Here is a 23697-nt window from a genome sequence, read left to right on the forward strand (position 1 = left end):
TGGAGGTAGCTCAAGCGACAAAAATTACCCTGGTCAAACACAATATTTAGGAAGAAATGTCCGATATACCATGAGTAATATACCAGCGAGGTTTAGATGTCACCTCTGTGATTAAATTAAATTTAATATAATTTTTCATATGCGCAAGAAAATATATACATAGTTTTATAATAGTAAAGAAAAAAGTTCTTCAGGTGGTCTTATCACACGAGACAATTTCTTCCAGACAACCATAATGTAGAAACAGTAGAAGTAAATAAATAACTAGTAGTTAACGTGTAAATATAGTCAAAAAATACACATATACAAACATACATACATACGTATATAGCATATTAACTTATAATCAATACGGTACATAAATTTTAAGTTGTAACACATTTCATAAATACAATAATAAATAAAAATATCAAACTGACTTAGAATGCACTTTTCTCAGAAAGAATAAAGAAACGGAAAAAGAAGTAAAAATGAATTAAATGATAAATAATCTTTGGTCTTCAAATAGTTCCAAAACCATTTACTTAATAACAGGTAGCGGTTTTAACATCAATACATATATTGAAGTTATAAAAGGTAAGTAATCCATATTTAATACACTCACTGTCTGATAGATGGCACTGTACCGTTCATGGAATATGATTGTTCAAAAATAAATCTTCTTTGGAGCTGATTTTGGTTTCATTGTATACATACAGTTTCCTATGAAATCCTCAGGACGTACTAATTGTACAATGGGATTCATTTAGTAATATATATTTTAATTTTAGATTTAAAATTAATAAAAGAAAGATTTAGAAAATATTTTGGAACAAAAGCCAGTAACAATACGAAAGTTGAATACGTATGAATAAAATCACTAACGGAGTGAAAAATGGAGCAAGAATTTAAAAACTTCGACGTTTCAACTCGATATTGAGCGCGGCGACGTCGGACTATAATTTCAACCGAAATGATGGTTTATTGCAGCATCGGAAATGCGTAATAAATGTAAACATTACGCATTAATTTCAACTTAAAATGGCAACTCTATAATGATCTGTTCTAACGTCATTATTAAATTAAAATACTGTAACTTTCAAATAAACATAAATTTTATATTTACTAAGGCCTGTATTTTACGCCTACAACTGGACATAGACTTCCGCATATTCTAATGGGGCCAGTTCACAACTGCCTGCCACCTCCTTTACGATTCAGTGACAATGTCTAAAGAAAATATGACAGCATCCTCTACCTTCCATAAGGGAGGCAACGTAGTCACTTTCCACACTTTCTTCTAGTTCCATTTCGCACTCCCATCTTTCTCTAGCAAATACGGGACGCTAATGCGTGCACCACGGTCTGGTCCACTGCTGGGTAAGAGATGCTCGAGGGACTCTTGGACCAGAATCGTATCTAGTTCCACAGTATGCAGTGCGCGGTAAGCCGTCGTCCGAGAACTTCCTCATTGTCGAAGCGGTCTTACCTTTCACATACAACCTATTCCGTTCGCTAAACGTAACCAACCTTAGCTGTCGCTTAATGAAGGAAACGGGACACTTCTCATATTACGGTCTTCTTTTAATCTTTAGAGCCGCGTCCTTGGCTACCGGATCCGCCCCTCTCATTTCCCTCTGTCCTCGCGTGCACTTTCACTCAATACAACTTTATATCCTCCCCGTGTTCTCTTTCACTATCAATGCTATGGGATGGAGGGTGTGAGGTCTTGGGACCAGCACTCCACACGTCTGGGGCGATCTACTACCTAACACAGATCTATTCAATTCTAAAAATCAAATCTACGCACATTATTTAGTTCAGTTCAGACTAGTTCATTGTGTGCAGTTCGAAACGTGTGCGATAATTAGTTGTGATTTTATAAATTTATTAACAAAGTAATCGGACATAATTTCCGCGAATGGAGCAAATCGGACAGCGTGCCGTCATTAAGTACCTCCATAAGAAGGGGCTATCATCAATGGTCAGTACATTAGGCGATTGTGCTCTGTCATATTCATCCGTCAAAAAATGGATAGCAGAATTTAAGCGTGGTAGAGAGAGTGTGAAAGATGAACACCGCTCTGGAAGGCCTTCGACGTCAACTACTGACGAAAATATTAAAAAAATACTTGATTTAATAATGGGAGACCGCAGATTGAAAATTAGAGAGATAGCCGAGATTATAGGCATCTCTTATGAACGAACTCAAAACATCATTGTCAACAAGTTGGTTTCCACAAGGTGTCTGCGAGGTGGGTTCCGCGACTGGTTTCAGTTGAACAAAAAAGGACGCGATTGACTATTTCACGCGACGACGAAGTTGAATCATATCAGCGTTAAACGCATTGAAACACAACGTTGCATGAAACCGTTCTAAAAATGCATATCTAAAATATATATTGACATTTTCGTTCAAATGACTGCACGCTTACAAAAGTTTAAAGTCAACTTTATATTCTTTAAGAGTAAGTTTCCGGAAGCCAAAGCCCGGACATTATTTCGCGTCTCATACGCAGGAGCGCTGCAATAACTCACTGGGTCGTCCGGATATATTGCTCTATTTATAAATTCTTCCTTACATACGTGTATTATATTTGAAGTAGGCAAATTTAAAACAGTAAGGATAAATACATTACGTAAATCAGGGAGGAGTCAATAGCCTCCCTGATAGGCGGAAAGGGTACTAGGAAAGAATTCCTCTCATTCTGCAAGGAAATAATTAAAAAAGTGATACAAAAAATAATAATTAAAGAAAATAAGAAAAAATTTAAATAGACAATAAGAAAAAATGTGATAAAATGTAACTCAAAATGTGATAAAAATGTAAACGAAAAGAACATGTAATGAAGGAGGAATGAAAGGTCACAGAGTAAAAGGGAAAGATAGCAGAAATGTGGCATGAAAGAATAGATTGAAAGAATATGTGAAGAACGAAAGGAGAATGGAAATAATAAATAACTATGTGAAAAAATAAATTGCCCGTAAAGTCCCTTACCCACCAAAGATAGGGGTACGAATAAAAAAAATACATTACGTACAATACACACTAGAGATACGAAATTAGGATGAAACAAAAAAATAAGTAAAGATTAAATAAGTAATACATTACAATAATATTATACACTGCATATAACTTAACTAAAACCTTCCGTGCCACAACAACCTTTGAAGGTTTTTCTTTCAGGCCGCGCGGGGCGTCTACGGCCCATACTTTAAAAATAAAAAAGTCAATTAACATGTGTGCTTCACACTTCTTTAATACTGCAAAACTATAATTAACGGAAAAAAAAGTTATAAATTTTAATATGCAATACGTACACACATAAGTGATGTGAAGTTATCTGTTCGAGCCTGCAATTCGTTTGTTTAAGTTTACTTTGTTTTTAAACGGTTTTATTTAGTTCGACCCGTACGGAATTTGTTTATTTGGGTCAAAATTAGAAATTGAAATTTAAGCACCTTCCCGTTGTCAGATTGATTTGAAATTTGGTACACACATTTAATTTAGATGACAATACAATATAATAAAATCAATATCATTATAAATCTAAGATGGCCGCCGATACAAAATGGCGGATTACATATTTTTCCTTAACCCCCCTCAATATGGGTATCAAATGAAAGGGCTACACTAGTAAAACACGATGATTATGTCAAAATTTAAAATTCAAGATGGACGCCGTTCCAATATGGCGGACTAGGTACATATTTTTCCACAACCACCACAATATGGGTATCAAAAAACCGTTTAATTTAAAAGTTTTTTAAATGCATTTATTTAGTGAGAACTACAAATGGCCGAAACTAAAAGTGCAGCGTGGGTCGTGTACGCCCCACATGGCATGGAATGTGCTGATGGAAGTAAACAAAAAAACTAGACCAATAATAAACACACACATTATTTAAGGACAACATTACTTAGTTGTATCGGGCGGAATAGTGCACGCGTGTGTGCGTGTGTGTGCACGCGTATAAGTGCGTGTGTAGGACTATCTTTCTCTGTGTAAGTATGCACACATTGTAGTTGCGTGTGCTTGGGTGCGTGTGTGTGTGGTAACATTGCAAGTTTACGTCCCATAAATCTTAGTTAAAATTTTAATCAAAAAATATAAACACGAGAAACATCTCATAAATCGCAATACAGCAAAAAATTGTTCAAACCTTTGGCGGGGAACGGTACATCTCAAATGGCGTGGGGTCGTGGAAGTGTGCTATTGGTTCAGCGGATATTTGTTTTTATAACAAACATTCCAATGCGCCCGCGCACCAGCCACAGCAATTTAAATCAATGCTCAACCAACCAATGCTTTACCAACAACAGCCTCTTAACGGTACAGTGTGTTGGTGTATATCTATACTATTTATAATCTGAGAAAAAACCACCTAGGAAGGAAGGATGGAGGAAACCAGAAGTTTAAGCCCCAAAGCACCGTAATCGAGAAGAGCCCAAAAAAACTACAGGATGATTAGTTACAGGTGTAAAATCTTTACATTCACTCCGAATGTATAAGTCATTTATTTTCAATCAATGCATGGTACAACCATTCCGGAAGGTTTTGCTAACAAATGTGCTATAAAATTACCCCTTTAAGGCTTTCATAAATAAAAAAACACAAACACACACGCACGCTCACTCACACACATTATACTTAAACTTCGTGTATACCAATTATATATTTGAACTTATGCATTATTATTTAGATAAAAAATATTAAATAGTAATTAAATATTGTTGTGGCGATTATAGTATATCATCTCGCAGATATCTTTGGGGGTGCGATTACGTCTTGCACTGGGAATTCATATGCAGAAATAATGATCAATCTTTTCTAAGCATTAAACCAAAATTAATTAATTTAAACATAATAATTGATCACGCAAGCAAGGTTACGACGGTTACTTTAACCCAACACTGGTGACCGTATGAGGCACGCTCCAGTGCACACATGTCCAGCTAAAGCAAGATTAATTGTCTTCGACGCTCGTAAATCAACGCGTGCCTTTCCGCAATCGCACGTCCTGCGACAACGGACGTTACAATGGAAACGCGACCACGATCATATCGACGTATGACCAAACTAATGCTTGTCCCGTGACAATGACTGAGATATTTGTCAGATCTGATATTAAATAGTTAGTTTTGTGGTTTTTTCTTTGTCACACAAAGCACACATAGCCCTGATCTTCCTCTAGAGGGCAGAAAATCTGTATCCATTTATAAGATTTTTCCCAATACACAAAAGTTTCTGGGCCCTGCCACCTTTAACCAATGGAAACTGCTAATGCCACTTGACCAGCAGAGAAAGTCAGATCCTAAACCTAAAACAACTCAATAAAATTATTTTTATTGTTCTATTAGATCTGAGCTAGCTATAAATGGAGACAAATTAAACGTAGAATTCACTTATAAGAATAGACTAATAAAAACATGTAAATAGCTTAAGAAAATAATTAGTGTAATATAAATAGGAGTTAATACTATAGGAATATTAGAAAATAGGCAAAAATATTTAGAAACTTAATTGTAACAGAGCCGACGGTGGAGGGTTTTAGTCAGTAAAAGTCTGACACTGCCTGGGCCCTCCATTCCCAGGCGTCCAATGAGGAAATTCCTCCCCCCCCCCCGTCTAGAAATTGTAATTTAGTAAATATAGGCTCTGACTACCGAAAAGCAATATTGTTTATGTATCGGGGGCTAAACACGTCAGAGCGCCGAACTATATAACTTTATCCATTAATCACGGCAGCGTGTGGTCACCGAACGAGACCTAATCCCGATAGAGTAAACGATAATCCCATGACTGCCAATCCAGAGGATAACATATGTCATCGTTGTATACAAGGGAATTTGTGAGAGTCGTATATACACTGATGTGATGTCTGAATGAATAATAGGTGTAAGAATTTGAGGGCGAGCGTAGCCGACGGGCAAACTTAGTGTGCCGAATTAGTGCAGCGAGCACATGCACGCACCGGTGACGCGGGCGCAGACCTTTTGTTACTTTTCTTTTGCGCCTTTGTTCTATTGCCCGCTTTCACTCGGTCGCGGAGCACAGTGCGCCCCAGAGTTCCACGACGAATGCACGTCCTTCTTGCTCGCACTCAAGCGCTAATAAAAATTTGTTCGTGTGTTAAATAAATTGATAAAGTGTTACAAACGTCTTTTAATAAACCACTAACTCTTTAAATTCTCTACGTAATTAATAATCGGCGGTGCAAAAGTAATGTCATAATTTGAACCGATAGCTTTATTGTTATAAACCTAAAAAAGAGCTCTGTTATTGAAAAAACAATATTTGAAAGTGTAATATTGATGGCATTAATTGTAAATAATTATATTTCTAAAGCGGCCACTTCCATAGTTGATGTATTATTGCGTTCGATTTACAATTGAATTGTTACTTGTAAAACATCGGGCTCCAATTGGCGATATATTTTGTAATGTTAGCTTTCAAAGCTTTATATATAGCTACTTTCGCTATGTAGCAGTAGTCGTGCAATGAAGTGCACTGCTCGCCAGCTTGCTGATAAATGCGCGTGCGGCAAACAATGCGAAACACAACTATCACCGTTAAATCACTCAACAAATCGGTGTAACATAACTCCTTAAGATGCCCCGTGGAGTGGTGAAACACGTGTTGAGTGATTTGGCGGAGGCGGTTGTGTGATTCGCATTGTTTGCCGCATACGCATTTATCAGCGGGCTGGCGGGCGGTGCACTTTGTTGCACGACTACCACTGCATGTGCGGAAGTGGCTAAATATTGGTCCTTTTCTTACTTAGGATGATCCGCAAGGTAACGCCTGATTCCATTAAATATGAAAGAAGAAAAGAATAAGGAAGAAGAAAGAAATAAGAATCTTTGTCACGCTGTCTTTATATATTATTAGTTATTCCTTGCTCTCAAAATATATATATTTTGCCTATTTGTTGATATGTTAGGTACAAATATCTTCTTTTCAGGTGATGGGCGCCCCCTACAAGGCATATGCCTCTCCCAACGATGGCAACAATAGCCGATCTTGCTCTACTCGTATTCAGCGATTTCCCGCTTCTATAACTATACTATATACTTCTATAACTATACGCATACACATATGGGTTGATTAGATCCTAAGGCCTTGCTAGGTAAGCCATACTAATATATATATATATATATATAAATGTAACGTATTTGAATAAATAACCCAACCATATTTATTAGAATTGATACTCGTGTAATTTTCCGGTTGTCGTATGTGTAATGTATCTCGTAAATAATCCGTAAAGCATTTTCGGAGGGCGCTGAAATACGCCACGTAATAAAACCAGGTCCCAAACGGTTTCAATACAACATGCGAATTTCGACGAGAGCATATACATCTGTATTCATCACGTACAATGTCACATCTCAATGTTACTCGTACATTGAAAAGAGAGTACTGTGTCTAGGATACACAAAATACGGAGACGCGAGCAATGTATAAGTTATAAGTTTATATTTTGTTACCCTGTGTAATAATTTTATAAAAAGGTAGTTTTATTTTTCTTAAATGGCAACACTACTCGACCCCGTATCTCTTTTGTGACAACTTCCGGTAAAAGGATTAAGAGTGGTGGGGTTGAAGCAGCGTTTTGACTATTGAGCCATTGAACAAGCATTTCCTTAGTTAACAACAAATGTTTTTCTGACTTATTAGATGGTTGTGGAAATCTTTATTAAAAATTTGACACAAACTTACGTACGGATGGTCAATTGACTTTCGGTTCAGCGACTTATTAATCATACTGTGTGTGATTTATTATACGAAATGAGACATTAATTATTGAACAATAATAATAAAAATAATAACTTTTAATTCACAAAATAGAGTAAGGTAGAATCTATGTGCATTAAAACTAAAATATACGATCGAATTCGTATACAAATATCAAAATGTTTAGTTTGCAATTAAGTTTGTTAGATATCCTATGTTTGCTATAAGCTTTTGTCTTATTGTGTAACTTTGTATATATTAATGTAGTATTTTATACATCTGTATGTCCACGTTAATCTTGCGAAAAGGGAAAACTTGTTATTCCCCTTACGTATGTTATCTATAATCATATTTTCAGCCTATCGACGCCCACTGCAATGCCTCTCAAGGATATCTATGGGTGGATATACCGTATTCGCCACGCTCGGCAAGTGGTTTGGCGATCGTTGTGCGATGGTATGGTACGCAGAGGACGCTGCTGTGTATCTTTTGAAAACTTATTTATTATTATTATCATACTTAATAAGTAGAACAAAATTAAAATAAAAAAAAACTTTTGGTAAGTGCAAACTTAATCTATGTTTCTAATTAGTAAGAAAAGGACCAATATTTAGCCACTTCCGCACATGGTCCGCACCGCAGTGGTCATGCAACAAAGTCCATCGCCCGCCAGCCCGCTGATAAATGCGTATGCGGCAAACAATGCGAATTACACAAATGCCACCGTTAAATCACTCAACAAGTGTTTCGCCCCTCCACGGGGCATCTTCAGGAGTTATGTTACACCGATTAGTGCCAAACAAAGAGTGACTTTGCACGATTACCACTACATGTGCGGAAGTGGCTAAATATTGGTCCTTTTCTTACTTAGGATGGACTTGCGCAAGGTAACGCCTGATTTCTTTAAATATGTTTTTAATTGCATAACTGTATGTTCCTGATATAAGTATGCATATGTACTCGTCTCCATCTCGTTTATAAATTTCTGCTTACATCAGAAACTGGTGCAGGAAGTGCTGGTGTAATTGAAACTGCACGCTACCTTGACAAGCATTAAAAACTTGAACCCGCCCAGCAGCTGGGGCGGTCGCGCTCGCCTCTAGTTCAAAAGTTATGACGCGAACTTAATAGAATTATTGCTTCCAACTTGAAATTGGAAATTACTTGAAAATTCCAATTTTGAAATTTGTATATATACTGTAAAATTGATAAGTACGTATTGTTAAAAGTAAAACATCTGATGTGATTGTTAGTCGGAACAAAGTCCAATGGGATGTTCAAATTAAACAACATAAGACATATCGAATTGTTACTCGCATGTCTCCAAATTGTCGATAACTTTAATGTTAGCTTTCAAGGCTTATAAGGTGTGAGGTTTCTAACGGTAAAGGCTTTATTATTCAGGCGAATGGATCACGACGACGAAATTCACGTTGCGTTAAACCAAGACACTTTTTTTATAATAAGCAATAAAAATATTTCCTCATTATTAAGGCGTGTATCGCTTCATAGCTTATTGAAAAATAATTTTCTATATATCTATATCATAAAAGTCAAAACGTAGTGACATTTAATGGAATCAGGCGTTACCTTGCGGAAATCCATCCTAAGTAAGAAAAAGACCAATATTTAGCCACTCCGCACATGCAGTGGTAGTCGTGCAACAAAGTGCACCGCCCGCCAGCCCGCTGATACATACGTATGCGGCAAACAATGCGAATCACACAACTGCCACCGCCAAATCACTCAACACGTTTCATCCATCCACGAGGCATCTTCAGGAGTTATGTTACACCGATTAGTACCAAACCCTTTCTCACTCATTCACTCACTCTGTGTTGGCTAAATATTGGTCCTTTTCTTACGTAGTGACTTTTGGCGCAATTTACAAATATTAAATCACGTTCACATTATGACATTACTTTTGCGCCACCACACAAACATTGTTTCCTAGTTGCCAACGTAATATCTTCAAGGACCTCTGAATGTGTTCACTAAATTCTCTGTAACGTAACATTATTAACCCGAACACAAGGAGCTATTCGTCTTACGCAGGCCACGACCAGTTTAAATTGAGTCGTCATCCGTGCTGATAAAGTTTAATTTTGCTTGATTTTGTATACTTGCACCCTTAGGTACTGGATTAATGTGATCATAGTCTGATTACGTAATAAATTAGTTTTGAATTTGTATAGTAGGGTATTAATTGTAAATAATTTTATCACTTAATTACATAATGTATTTAAACTAAATAAATATATTTAAAAAACTTTTAAGTTAAACGGTTTTTTGATACCCATATTGTGGTGGTTTTGGAATAATATGTACCTAGTCCGCCATATTGGAACGGCGTCCATCTTGAATTTTAGTTTTGACATAATCATCATGTTTTACTAGTGAAGCCCTTTCATTTGATACCCATATTGAGGGGGTTAAGGAAAAATATGTAATCTGCCATTTTGTATCGGCGGCCATCTTATATTTATAATGTTATTGATTTTATTATATTGTATTGTCATCTAAATTAAATGTGTGTACCAAGTTTCAGATCAATCTGACAACGGGAAGATGTTTAAATTTTAATTTCTAATTTTGACCCAAATAAATTCCGTAGGGGTCGAACTAAATAAAACCGTTTAAAAAGAAATGATACTTTTCAAATTGTCGAGATTCTAGAACGTTACAAGTAAAGGAATTTTCCAATAGATTTAACCGTCTAATACTATCTAACACATATGATAACTCTATCTTGTTGTAATAGCATTGGTAATCCACTAGAGATTAACATTGCTTTAAGAAGCATGTCTTGCAAAAGCGGGTTCGTTTTTTGGTAGTATATTTAACATGCAAAACAAAGTACCGTATTTTTTTATATTGTAAGATGTTTATTTAGTTGTGTTTATCGTTATTGGAGCTGTAGATAAACGGATTGGTTCAAATACCATTACGTAACAAACTATGAATAAGTCACTTAAATCCAATGTTTGACATAATCAGATATAGCAAATCTGTAATCTCATCAACGAACTATAGAATTGTTAATAATTTAATATAATAGAAATAACGAATAATTTTATAGATGTTTATATATAACACTAATTATATTTTACATTAGCTGTGCCTGCGGTTACGTCCGTGTGTGAATTTAACAAAAAAAATACTATTTAGTTTTTTTTTCGTTTAAGAATTTTTCTAAAATAAAACTAGCCTACGTTACATCTAATTACATCAGCTACCTGCCATTATAAATCACGTCAAAATCAATACAATTTCTGAGATTAGCCGGTACAATACCCGGCGATAAATATTGCACATCGACTTTTAGAAAGAGATAATGGTTAATTTCGGCTTCGTAGAGCGTTATCTTTGTCGCACGACTGAAAAAACGTCACATAGGTAGTGTGGGACAGGGATATCGCTCTACTAAGCCGAAATTCGCCGACTATCTCTTTCCAAAGGTCAATGTATAATACAAAACGTCGTCAGAGTCAATTCGGTCTCCTGTCTGTCGGTTAAATGGTAACGGTGATACAATTTCGATGCTCAAATTAAGAAAAAATTCTCACGATATATTATTATTTGACTAAGTATGTTCTATCCAAAAATTACTATAAATATTTGCCCATTATTGAACGCAGTCAATATATATCTTAAAGACGTAGAATCTATAGAGACAGAATCACAAACAGACAGACAAAAATTTATAAAAACGTAATTTATATATGTATCTTGTATATGTATACATATCAGTGTAGTAAAAAACGGTTATTTTAATATCACAAACATACATTTCAATTTTATTTATATACACATAAAAAGAAGATCATATATGTCAATGTGACCGCGATTTTAAGCCTCGATCGTTAAAAATAATATGTTCCAATCCTTTGCCCAATGTTAGGTGGGAAGGAAAATATAAAAAAAACTCCACTAATTTTTATTTGACTACCCTCGTTTTGGATTGGCGAGAGTTGCCGTGCGGATATAGCCATATCATCGCTACAACGTTTCGTACAAAAGTGCTAATTAGGCGCTTGTATTGTTAATTATTTTGACTAATAATTCGTGAGAGGCCGCGCTATTCGAGTATTATTTCCTTGCTGCTGAAAGGAACGAGCCACGCCCTGGTCTTCCACCTTTCTCGAGTGACTGTGGTCGAAAGAATAGTGGAGTCTTTGATCTCATTGGGCTGATTCATACAGACCGCTATTTATTAAATGCCAGCGATTACCAGCTATTTTTCGTACATCAAAAGATGTTGTATTGGAATCAAGTTTTGTTGTCGGCAATATACATTTAGGTACAACACTATAACCTTCATATTATATCGCCAAATCGCTTACCTACAAATCTTTTCCGACACCACTCTTCAATCAAAGATCTTTTTTATTGACAGACGACGTGTATCAACCACTGGCTAAAGTGTAACAGGAAAAAAAATCTGTGATAATTATTGTAAACAATTGTGATTTGAGAATATAGATAAACGACGGAGATGTAAGAAAGAAGATCTACAAGCTAAGAATGACAGATCGTATGAAACGTAAACGGAATGAATAAAAGATAATGTGAAGGACGAAAGAAAATCTAGAATAGAAATTTAAAAACTCATGTTATCAAATTTTAAACTTAACCGGCCTCCAAAAACAGGGGTCATTAATTAAAAATAAATTGCGACAGAGCTAGACCACACACGTCGGCTACTTGTACGAACTTTTCATGGCTTAACGTTTTTCAATTGATTTAAACACTTTTCTTAGAGAAAATTGCACACGGGAGGAACTATTTTGACATAAAGATCTCTCTGGTTGTCTACAGTCGTAATCCAGATATTTCCTCTTACGTTAAATCAGTCATCTTTTCGTATTTGATGTTTTTTTTTCACAACAATACATATGTTGTCTATAAAGGAATACATAACAACCAATATGTATACGGCAGCTTGTACGGTATTTTTAACTTACATGCGCCGCAGATCTGAACATATATAATACCAAAATAATACATAATAAACAAAAAAAATATATCTGCCTAATCAAATAAATAAATAAAAACATTATTCCCGCATACGAATGTGCAGAAAGATAGAGATTGTGAAGGATGAAAGGACATAGATGAAGATAAAACTTATGTATAAAATGAAAAAAAAATACCCGAATTGCACTACACCAGTGGGGGAACGAAACGACCCCACAAGGAGGGTCCATTAAATAGTAAAAATGGACTCAACACGTGTAGACCTCCTCAGCGCGATACCGCGGAAGAGTCTGGCACGCTGATCTTTTATCTCCGTTTTACAAAAATGTTTATAATTAAATAAAAAAAAAACAACTTGACTAACCGTCTTGTCCAACAACCAGCTGGCTGGAAATATCAAAGGCACGTACGTTATCATAAACACCATCGACGTCCACGACACCACTGTACTCTGCACACCGTAGTACTTCACCACGATATCCTGGATGATGGTATACTGGGTCCACTGCATCGAATTTGACGCTGAATAGGCTACGAACAGAGCTAGCATCATCCATCTGGATGGATACGGTTTATATTTAGAACCTGTTCTAGGTGTGCACCCGTCCATTACGCTTCCAGCTAGATTATTTCTGGAGTCGATCGCCCATGGTGGGTCGATCATCTTGGTGAAGCCTCTCTTCCTGTCGCTAAGCACGGACATTATCACGGAACTGCACGGGCACTCTGCATGTAGCGTAAGTATACACTGCGATATATAGCTTCTGCTGAGTTCATTGATTACCCGTATCAATCGTGCGATGAAACTTATCCGATTATCCCTGATAATAAACGTTAGATTGTTATCGGACATTACTGTTATGCGCTAATCGCGTCGGCAAATCGTGGATCAAGTGTTTAAACTCCTCTACCGCGTGCTCTAGTAAAATTAGATTTGAAACCTGACTATCTTTATTTGAATTTAATATAGTATAATAACACCACGGTATCTAATACCCCATGTCTAAACAGAAGCTATGTGTGTCTAAGCCGTGTATTTTGTTTTTTATTAATTTGTATCGTTAATGTTTGTTTACAATATATTTTTTCTTTTACTTACTAAGAGCAGACAGTTGGGAGGTTGCCGCTATTTGATACGGATCTTTCTTCTCCCAGCTGCGAGGCACGACAGCGTTACCTCATTATTTACAATTTTTCTTGTGTGCAAATACAGCTAAAATTTATACATATAAACACTACAATTTGAAAGTATCACTCAATTATACAATAATTGGTACATTATTTTATTTCAAGCCGTTAAATGCCTTGAGGTTTAGGACAATGTGCCGGGCCAACTCATCAAAAGATTCTGTTGTAAATTTTCCTGGGTAGAGCCGGTAATTTGAACGGAGGTGTATTAAGATTTTCACATTAGGTCACGTGGTTACGTCTTTTGGATTCGAATCGGGAGCAATGTCTGAATAAGTGGTGAAAAGTCAGTACTGTGGAGCCGTCACATGGGCAGGAATCGTTGTCGATTATTTTAAAACGGTGCAAGTACTGCTTGCAGTTCCTGTGCCCGCTTAGTAGTTGTGTGAGATGGAAAGATGTCTTGATGAGTTTTTGCACTTTGTTTTACGTCGGAGTGTTTCGTAAGGAGTCCTTTGTATATTTTTGAGAAATAAATTGCACGCACACAAATTGTAACTAACATTATAGATTGAGTAGGATAGAAAATTACTAAAAATAAAATATATATAATCAAAAGATAAAAGCAGATAATTAGCAATGTATAAATAGAAATTGATATTGACGCACATATATTGACAAGAGAGTAGATATAAACGTAAATTGTAAAATAAAAGCTATATTAAAAAAAATATATACTCTACATAAAAGGTTTCTGCTACCTGGCGGTCAAGGATTTCAGTTGACTTAAAAAATATAAAAAATAATAATTCCCCATATCATAAAATCGTCTCCCACAAATCACATTTTCTATTTAACAAAATATATGTATAAGCGTGTGTTTATATATACTAGGGGGATCGGATAGTAATGTCGCTTTCTTAAGTTAAATTCACACGACTACATTTTTAACAAGTTTTTATTTCTAATCAACGATATATTCACCTTTGTTATCAACAACCTTTTGTCATCTAAATAATCAATGCCGGAGCGGTAACGAATCAATCGATTTTTCTGTAAAATATGTCGACAGAACTTTCCTGTCCTTCTGATATTTTTTAAAACATTTATTTAAAAGTATATAATATTCTTAATTAATTTTTAGGTGTTTAATTTTCAATATTTACAACAACATACATATTTTGTACTTTAATTTATATGTTTTCAATAAATTTAAATATAATTTCGGTATTTTAATAACTTTTGGCTATCTTTTAAATACCTAGATATACGTATATATAAAAATTTCTCAAACTATCTGGGTTTATAACGTTATCGCAATCATACACGCATTTGTCTCGAATCCGCAATCTTTGCACAGTTGATTAATATTAAAGCAAGCAGATTACACAAATGGTACACTGACGACATTTTTCTAATGGATATCGATGTGAGGGAAAATAAGGCGCCGGTTGAATTGAAAAAGATTTATTAAAATATTTACTCGAATATATAGTAATATCTACGGTATGCGAATAAAAGGTATGTGGGATTCCTACCCACTAAACCCCCCCCCCCCCGGTGGTCGCCCTCTGCGCTATCAATGTAACCTAACCTAACTAAGCTACCTAACCTAACCTTATCAATGTCATTAGTAGGCTGCTTTCAACCGAAACCTTTTATATGTCTCTGAGAAACACCTGTGTGCAGCAACGAAAATCTTACCATTGAAAAGAGAATGATGATATGATATGATATGAAGGTAAAATTTATTTTTTTACGTAAGATGAAATCAGTACAGTTAGTCAATTGACTCATTGACGCAAACGCTACACGTGCACGGGACGGATTTATAACGGTGCTCTCTGGGACAACAAAGTTCAGCAAATACCCTTGAAGATTTCTCTCCAAGATACAACTTTCTGTTAGTTACTTCACTTCAACACTAGATGGCGTAACATGTAGATTGAATCGCAGTATCGACATTTTATGTGCATTATAACACTTTATCTGATTTTTACATTTAATAGTTTATATAGTTCACGAACTCTTCCGCTCCGTGAACTCAGTACCGATGAAGCTATAAAAGCCTTAGGGCTAACAGCATTAACATCTTCAGAAACAATAGATCTAATAGTTTTTATCACACGTATAACTCATACTCCGATGTTAAATGTCTATAATACCACTGATGTTACAGTATACCGCCGATAAATAATGCACATCGACCTTTGGAAAGATTATATAGATATATAAATATTTATCGCCGGGTGCTATACTAGCACGTTATGTATGTTATTACTTTCATTAAATTTATAACAAAAAAAATCCAGCTGTTGTTGGATTTTTCTCACATCCAGATGCATTTAGAACTATCCATTTTAACCCTTAGTAGCTTAATTTACGAAAGTGATTTTTTTTTAATATTACTGTGTTTGCTTGAGTGTCTAGACGAAAGGAAAATTGTTTTTTTTTTTTAATTTCGTTGGAAAGAATATCATACAACAGTAAAATACGTACAGCCAACCTATAAAAAAATAATAGTAATGTGAACATTCGGTTTAAAAATTTGGTATCAAAATTGAAACTCTAGGCTATTAAAGGTTAAGTTAATTGATGCCTTTATACCTCATATTGGCAACGCAATTTCATTCTTGTTTTTGAATCTAACTGCGCATTTATCCCGGCATTCATAATAAATGATCCAAACGGAATATTAACGTTTATAAATAAATATGCACACATGCAATGTGCAGCTTTAGATGAGTGAATTTATAGCTCTTTTGCTATCCATTATTGTATGGTACACCCTTATCAAAATCAGTGCTTTTAGAAATAATAAAGTAATGATGTTATATTAAGAAATTGTTTACTATCCATCCCTGCAGAATTTGTACAGCCAATGAATGTTATGTATTTCAGAGTAATCATATATTTGATGGACCAAAAAGTAATGTCGTTTCTTTCGACATATTTTACAGAAAAACCGATTGATTTTTACCGCTCCGGCTTTGATTTTGTATACTAGATGGCAAAAGGTTGTTGATAAGGTAAATATATTGTTGATTAGAAATAAAAACTAGTTAAAAATATTGTCGTGTGAATTTAACTTAAGAAAGCGACATTACTTTTTGGTCCCTCTAATACAAGGTGACGACAAATGACCCAAATATATAGTAGACTCCTTTAAAGATTTTATATTTATAATCAATCACCCTGTATTGTTTTTAAATAAAAAATAATATATTAGATAAACTCACCGTCTTGTCTAGCAACCAGCTGGCGGGAAATATGAGAGGCACATACGTTATCATATACACCATTGACGTCCACGAAACCACTGTACTTTCAACACCGTAGTACTTCACCACAACATCCTGGATGATGGTGTACTGGGTCCACTGCAAGGAGTTTGACGCGGAGTACATCACAAACAGCGCCAGTATCAACCACCTGGACTTGTGCGCTGTGTATCTAACTCCGCCTACTTCTTCGGCTAAGCCGTCCATTACACTTCCGGCTACATCCAGCCGGGTGGAAGAGTTCGTCTCGCAGAGCAAAGACGTCGGCTCAGCCGGATTCTCCATTACTTGTGATCTCTCGTCAATCATAACTCGATATATTTACTTCGGATATGTTCAGTCTTATCACTTTGGTCCCAACTATATAATTATAAACACTTTATCTATTGTTTTAATTCTTACATTAAATATTGAGTAATACTGATAATACACAGGCGATGCCTATATCATACTGAATGTTTCAAGGTGTCATAAAATAAATCCGTACGATCATTGAACCTATTGAACGACGTTAGAAAATATCGCAGTCTCTTTCTCGGCACTTTTTTTTAAATATCATCGACTACATCGGAACAATAAAACTATGGAGCCGTGTACGCAGATTAAAGTATATTTAACAAAACCGAATGTAAAACTGGTTGCGTTCGATGTTACTAATTACGTTCAGAAGTGGGTCGGTTAGTACGTAGCCGTGCTGATAAGACCGTGTGACGAAATATGTCCAATAATGAATTATTTATAGTAGATTTAAATTATGTTTCAAGTCCGCGAAGGTCGAACAAGGTTTCGACAAGAAATTCAATCGATATTTATAAACATTATTTGCTCTTTCTGCGATATGCTCTGGAGAAATTTATTCTCCTCACTTCGACATACTTTACTGTGGACGAATCAAGTGGGGCGCCTTTGAAAATCTCTTTAGATCTGTTCCAACGAAATGAACCATGATCATGTCTGCAACATGATGTAAAAAAAACATAGTTGATTTTTCTGAGGAAACATATGTGTTTCTGAACTGACTTTGAAAATATAGCAACTTTCTCTTAAGTTAAAATATTATATTACTAACTTAAGCAGTGACAGCTTAGCGGTAATGACTGAGACTTGCGATTATAGGTCGCGGGTTCGATTACTGAGATTTATTGTTAAATAATCCACAATTAATGCATTAATTACATAGTCACTGCTCACAAACAAGTATCTAGAGCAGTGATTGCCAAAGTGGTCTATATCGACCCCTAGGGGTCTATGACAACCGGCAAGGGGTCTACGACAGCGAAAAAAATTTGGGGGTCTATGAAATGAAAATGGGGGTCCACAGACTGGACATAATTAGCTGAGGAGATTTAAGATTAATCCTTACTAAATTGACGCCAAATGTTGATAATTTATTATTAAAGCATCAGGTTCATCCTTCTCACTAAAAATATTGACTTATTGCTTGTGTTATTTTATTTATGGTTTATTTTATGTTTATTCAATGTTACGTATATTTTACATAACAGATACAAAATTTTAAGTTATTTTGAGTAGTTTTAATTTAAATTCAATTAATAAATGTATAAATTAACATGTGTTTTTACTTAAAGTTCTTAACAGTAAACTTCACTACAGTTAGAAATTTACAGGAAATCAATATAAGGTAAGTAGGGGGTCTACCCAACACGGAAAAACATGGCAAGTGGTCTACGATAAAAAAAAGTTTAGGAAACTCTGATCTAGAGGATGTGGAGCAGCGTCCTCTGCGTACCCCAATACCACATTGCAATCGCCAACACGCCTGCCGAGCCTGGTGATTATAGTATATCCTCCCACAGATATCATTGGCGAAGGCCTAGACTTTGCAGTGGTCGTCTATGGGTTGAAACAAGGGCTATCTTTTCGACACCATTTCTAGACTTACTTAATGACAAAGTAAAATTTGCTTATAATAACTTTATATGAGATATGATACAGGAAGTGTAGACAATAGTTCAATTTAAAATTCACATAAATTTGTTCAAGTAATCATCATTATTATTTCTGTCGCAGAAAGCCCACAGCTGGACATAGACCTTAAAAATTTCCAATTAGTGAAACTACCCGCATCCAGTGTTTTCAGACGACCTTTAACAATGTCATCTGTTTACCATTACAGTTCTATTATAAGAAGGACACGGAGACGAAGAAATAAATGTGTACCAGTAAAATTGAAGGGTATTCTTAAAAAATATTATGATATTATAAATTTAAGGGTAGTCTTATGTAGGTAGGTGTAGGGTAATAATATATATGATGAAGACGTTATGGGGAATATAACCCGACATTTCCAGATTTTATTAGGGCGATGATACACAACGAGCGGTTCAGGTGCGCTGGTGCTTCTGCGTAAAGGTAATGTTGCAGAAGAAGAGAAAGAGAGAGTGAGATATAGAGATCATCAGAGACCAGAACGTCGGAGGATGTTATACCGCGCCCTTCTTCGAGCTTCATAACACGTCAGATTTCAGGTGATGCGCGTATGTCCTGGCCTAGGTACCAAACGAGCTGAACCTCGTGTGTTTTAATAACACGTGGGGGCTGTAGCTCTATCCTAGGGAGATGTACTAGATCACCGGCATTGAAACTACAGTAGTATTCGAAAGCGTTTTCTTAGTTTTAATAAATAACTTCGAGAATGACTTTCGTTGCACTCGCAGCGGAGAGATATACCATGCAAGATTTCTCGTATTAAAAAGAAGACCTATTTGTTGGACCAGCTGAATCACCCTAATTGTTGTTTAACATTAATTTGCTTAAAATTGCTCAATACTAATTTGATACATTGATTTTATTTTTTATTAAATAAATTTTATTGATCTCCAACTCATGGTACGTAAGAATACATAAAAGATAATATACATGGTACTATCAAAATATTATTGTTTTGTTCAAGGTTTATGCTTAAACACCTTATTGAGTATGATTCTTTAGTGGCGATGGCGACACACGGGACGGTTGACGCGGCGTGGGTAACCCCCCCCCCCTCCATCACCACCACCACCACCGCCACTAAGTGCACCGATGACAGAGTTACGGTGGCAGGAAGTCACTAGATGCGACCAGCGCTGCACCAGTCATCGTGTGGAGTTTTGGGAGACGCTTTGCAGTGGGTGCCTATCGATGACGACCTCATTGGCGCGAAGACATTCTTGAATAGTTCATCTTTTTCTGCATATTCGATGCAGTCGAAATAAAAAAGCAAAAAAAAAACTAACCAAAACTTTATGATAGCAGCATTTCTACTGTGACAATTCGCATTTGGGTAACGTTGGAAAAAAAAATTGACGAAAATCAAATTACATTCTTTTTACGGCTCTTAGAGAATGTCATTGCACCCGACCGAGCGTTTGCTACGATCGTGGACTAACCACTCAGCGGAAGTACCGAAGGCACGCGTGCATGTACCGTTAGCAGATAAAATGCAAAAAAATAGCGAATGCTTAAATTGTTCTAATTTTTTTTTGTAACAACTACAATCCGTACAGTTTAAAAATGCAGCGGATTTACAATGTGAATTAAATAGTTCTTTCGCTCTTACGTTCTATAGTATATCTAATAGGTCACTTTAATTTGACCAAAAAAATAATTACGAAAATTGAAAGTAAAAAAAGGCTGGATGGAACTTTCCGCCTTACTTATCTTGCAGTAGACGTAGTATCGGCTGTCATGATGATAATGACATGTTACTTCGCGCGATGCCGGCTCCGTACTCGCTTATAAAAGTTAATAGGGAGGAATCTCGCGCCGGCGCGAGTCCGGCCCATTATCGTACTCTCCGCGTTTTTCGCGTTATTAACCTAGTGTTTGCTTTACAGATTCCATCACTTAAACATTGCTAACTGTTTTTATTATGTACTGAATATATACAAATAAGCCAAGAATAAATAATAAAAATTATCGATAGAATTTTTTTTTGCAATCTGTACTTGTGCAAAAAAGTGTTCAATGAGATATTAGGGGGGAGTTCGTAAAATGAAACGACGCGACACTAACGGTCTAATCTTTCCACTCTATTTACCGACTGAGCATAGACGCTCAATTCGAATTTCAATATTAGTAACATTTATTTTAGTTTGTTAGTTGTTTTTTGTCATGAATCTAAAACTGTCGTGACTCACGGCTGAGAGAAGGTCCGTATCAAATAGCGGAAATCACTCTTCCAACTGTCTACGATTAGCAAATGAAAACAAGACCTTAGCGATATAAATTAGAATTAATAATAAAATATCAAAGAAATCAAACGGTTGCGGTTTACAACTTAGGCTAAGTTAGGTTACTTATCGCCGTATACCCTCGTATCACTTATGTTACCGGATTTAGAAGCCAAGTTCTTGGAGCGCTCCAAGATATTACTGACTTTAACACTTAGCTAATTACGTTTTCGTACGGCATAATGTTTCAATTAAAATTTTAATCATATAAACATTGTCTGCATAGAAACAAAGACATAAAATATAGTGAGTAACCCCACAAACCGAGGCAAGCGAAGACGTATAGAAGTGTGATTATTAATAAAATTATTTTCTTTATAAAGTTGACTATAATAGTATAAAATAAAAATTTTATTCTCTATCTAATGACTTCTGAAAGTATAAATTAAAATTAAAAATTCAATTTAAGTAGGTCCTGCTTACAGGCGTATATATAGGCGTATAAATATATATATATATATAACTATACTACCGTTCAAAAAGCAGATATTCGACACTTACTCTTTTTAAAAAGGCAAGAACGTCACATTAAATTCATTATATGGTTTTAATCTCGTAGGTAAGCGGAGCTAATCTCCCCAATAATCTTTGTCAATCAAATATAATAAGCGTAAAATATCCTCCTGGATACACACATGTTTAATCTTGCGAGAAATCGCTGGACGCGGCCATGGCTGGCCCGGCTATTGTTGCGATCGAGGCAGATGTTGATCTTGATTACTTGGACTTGCAAATATTTCTGTGCCAAAAGCCACTCTCTATATATTTATATTAGTACATATGACACATGATTACAAGTGACATAAAAAATACCACTTCTATTGCAACATATTAGCGTGAAAGTATTTTTATTTTTATATAAATACGTTCGCATTATCGCAAGTAAATCGACGCTAGAAATTGCAATCAACCTTTAATGTTTTTACAATCAATATTTTTATGTGTACAGAATGTTACGACGTTAAGACGTTAGTAGTTCAACAGATAATAAATCATAGAGCCAATAATAATCCCACTTGATTTTGTAATGCAAAATGTACCATATTTCATCTGTGATCATTGACCTTGAAACTTAAAATCCATTGTCTAATTAATAGACTTTTATTATTTGACCACCATAAATTTGGATTACAAACACGATCGCAGAAAAATTTTAAGTTTCTTTTTAACTTGGGAAACAAAAAAATATATATACACTTTCGGCGAAAGGCTAGACCACACATTTCGGTGAAATGTCCGTCGACAAATATTAAATTCAGATACGCGTCTAACTAGCCAAGTAACTTCCGTAAACCCTTCCTTCTAACGGAAATAGGATGGGTATTAAGACATTATTATTGATGCATCACATCAGTACCTATCTATTTTGTAGCCAGCAAAAGAAACCTATAACTGAATAGTGACACAATGTATTTTAAATCAATGGTAACAAAAAAAATCCGTTAAAAAAATAGTACCGAGAAAGATTCGAGGCGACATTTTAATTTTTATATATACTTTATATATATATATGAATAAATATATGAATTATTTACATTAAATTCACTGATATACTAACGTACGACGTATACTGACATACCGTATATACTCACAATATGTACAAACTAAAAACACTACACAAGAGCCGGGAGCGAATGGCCTATTCTACACGCGAGAAATACACAGAAACAAATTATGGCAAGTGGTCACTGAATTAATTCCGATTGTCGTCCGATGTGTCGAACCAATAGACATAAAGGCACTCACGAACACAATAAACTACGATGTTATTTATTGTTTTGAATTGGTCCTTATAGGTTATGGGAGACATGCCGCATGACAGTTCCGCGTCGACTGACCGCGCATGCGTTAGAATCGCGTGGATTACTTCATTTCTGCCAAAGATTATTATGACTTAATAAAAACAAAGAGATTAAAACTATTATTACTATTTATTACGAAAGTTTAAATGAAGTTATTAATTACTATATCTTTAATAAATAAATAAAGTTAAACATGGTAATTAAAATCAATTATTCATTTTTATTTTGGCATTTTAAATATGCTCTTTTCCGCTTCAAATTCTCCTTTTAGGATTATAACTACACAAAAAATGTTTTTGTTTTTTTTTAATAAGTATATTATTTATAAAACATTTTTTTTCTATCAAAAATTTACTGACAGTAAACGTAAAATTAAAAGAATATAACAACAGATAAAAAGTTCATAGAACGGTAGTTTAAACTGACTCATAAGTTACGCTTTGTAATTGCTAACCTCAAGGTAATTTCCAGATGATAATTACTGTTCTAATTTGTTAACTATGATTATGTTTGCTTAAGTTTTGCTAATATAATAAACTTAAAATAATTTCGTATACAT

At 35.2% G+C, this 23697-nt stretch overlaps 1 protein-coding gene across 1 annotated transcript in view; it reads right to left on the minus strand.

Annotated features, from left to right (window-relative positions):
* HisT (Histamine transporter) overlaps window positions 1-23152 on the minus strand; it is an 83822-nt gene extending 60670 nt beyond the window's left edge. Inside the window, exons 1-2 of the mRNA XM_068770480.1 lie at window positions 22916-23152; window positions 17063-17602 (exon numbers count right to left, since the gene is read on the minus strand). Coding sequence (XP_068626581.1) covers window positions 17063-17413 — 351 coding nt within the window. The 5' untranslated portion in view covers window positions 17414-17602; window positions 22916-23152. The remainder of the gene's footprint in view (window positions 1-17062; window positions 17603-22915) is intronic.
* Window positions 23153-23697: the final 545 nt, after the last annotated feature.

The sequence above is a fragment of the Battus philenor genome, unplaced genomic scaffold (assembly GCF_028537555.1).
Source record: "Battus philenor isolate CCGP_79_NKW_IND1 unplaced genomic scaffold, ilBatPhil1.0.hap1 SCAF_3, whole genome shotgun sequence".
Taxonomy (NCBI): domain Eukaryota; kingdom Metazoa; phylum Arthropoda; class Insecta; order Lepidoptera; family Papilionidae; genus Battus; species Battus philenor.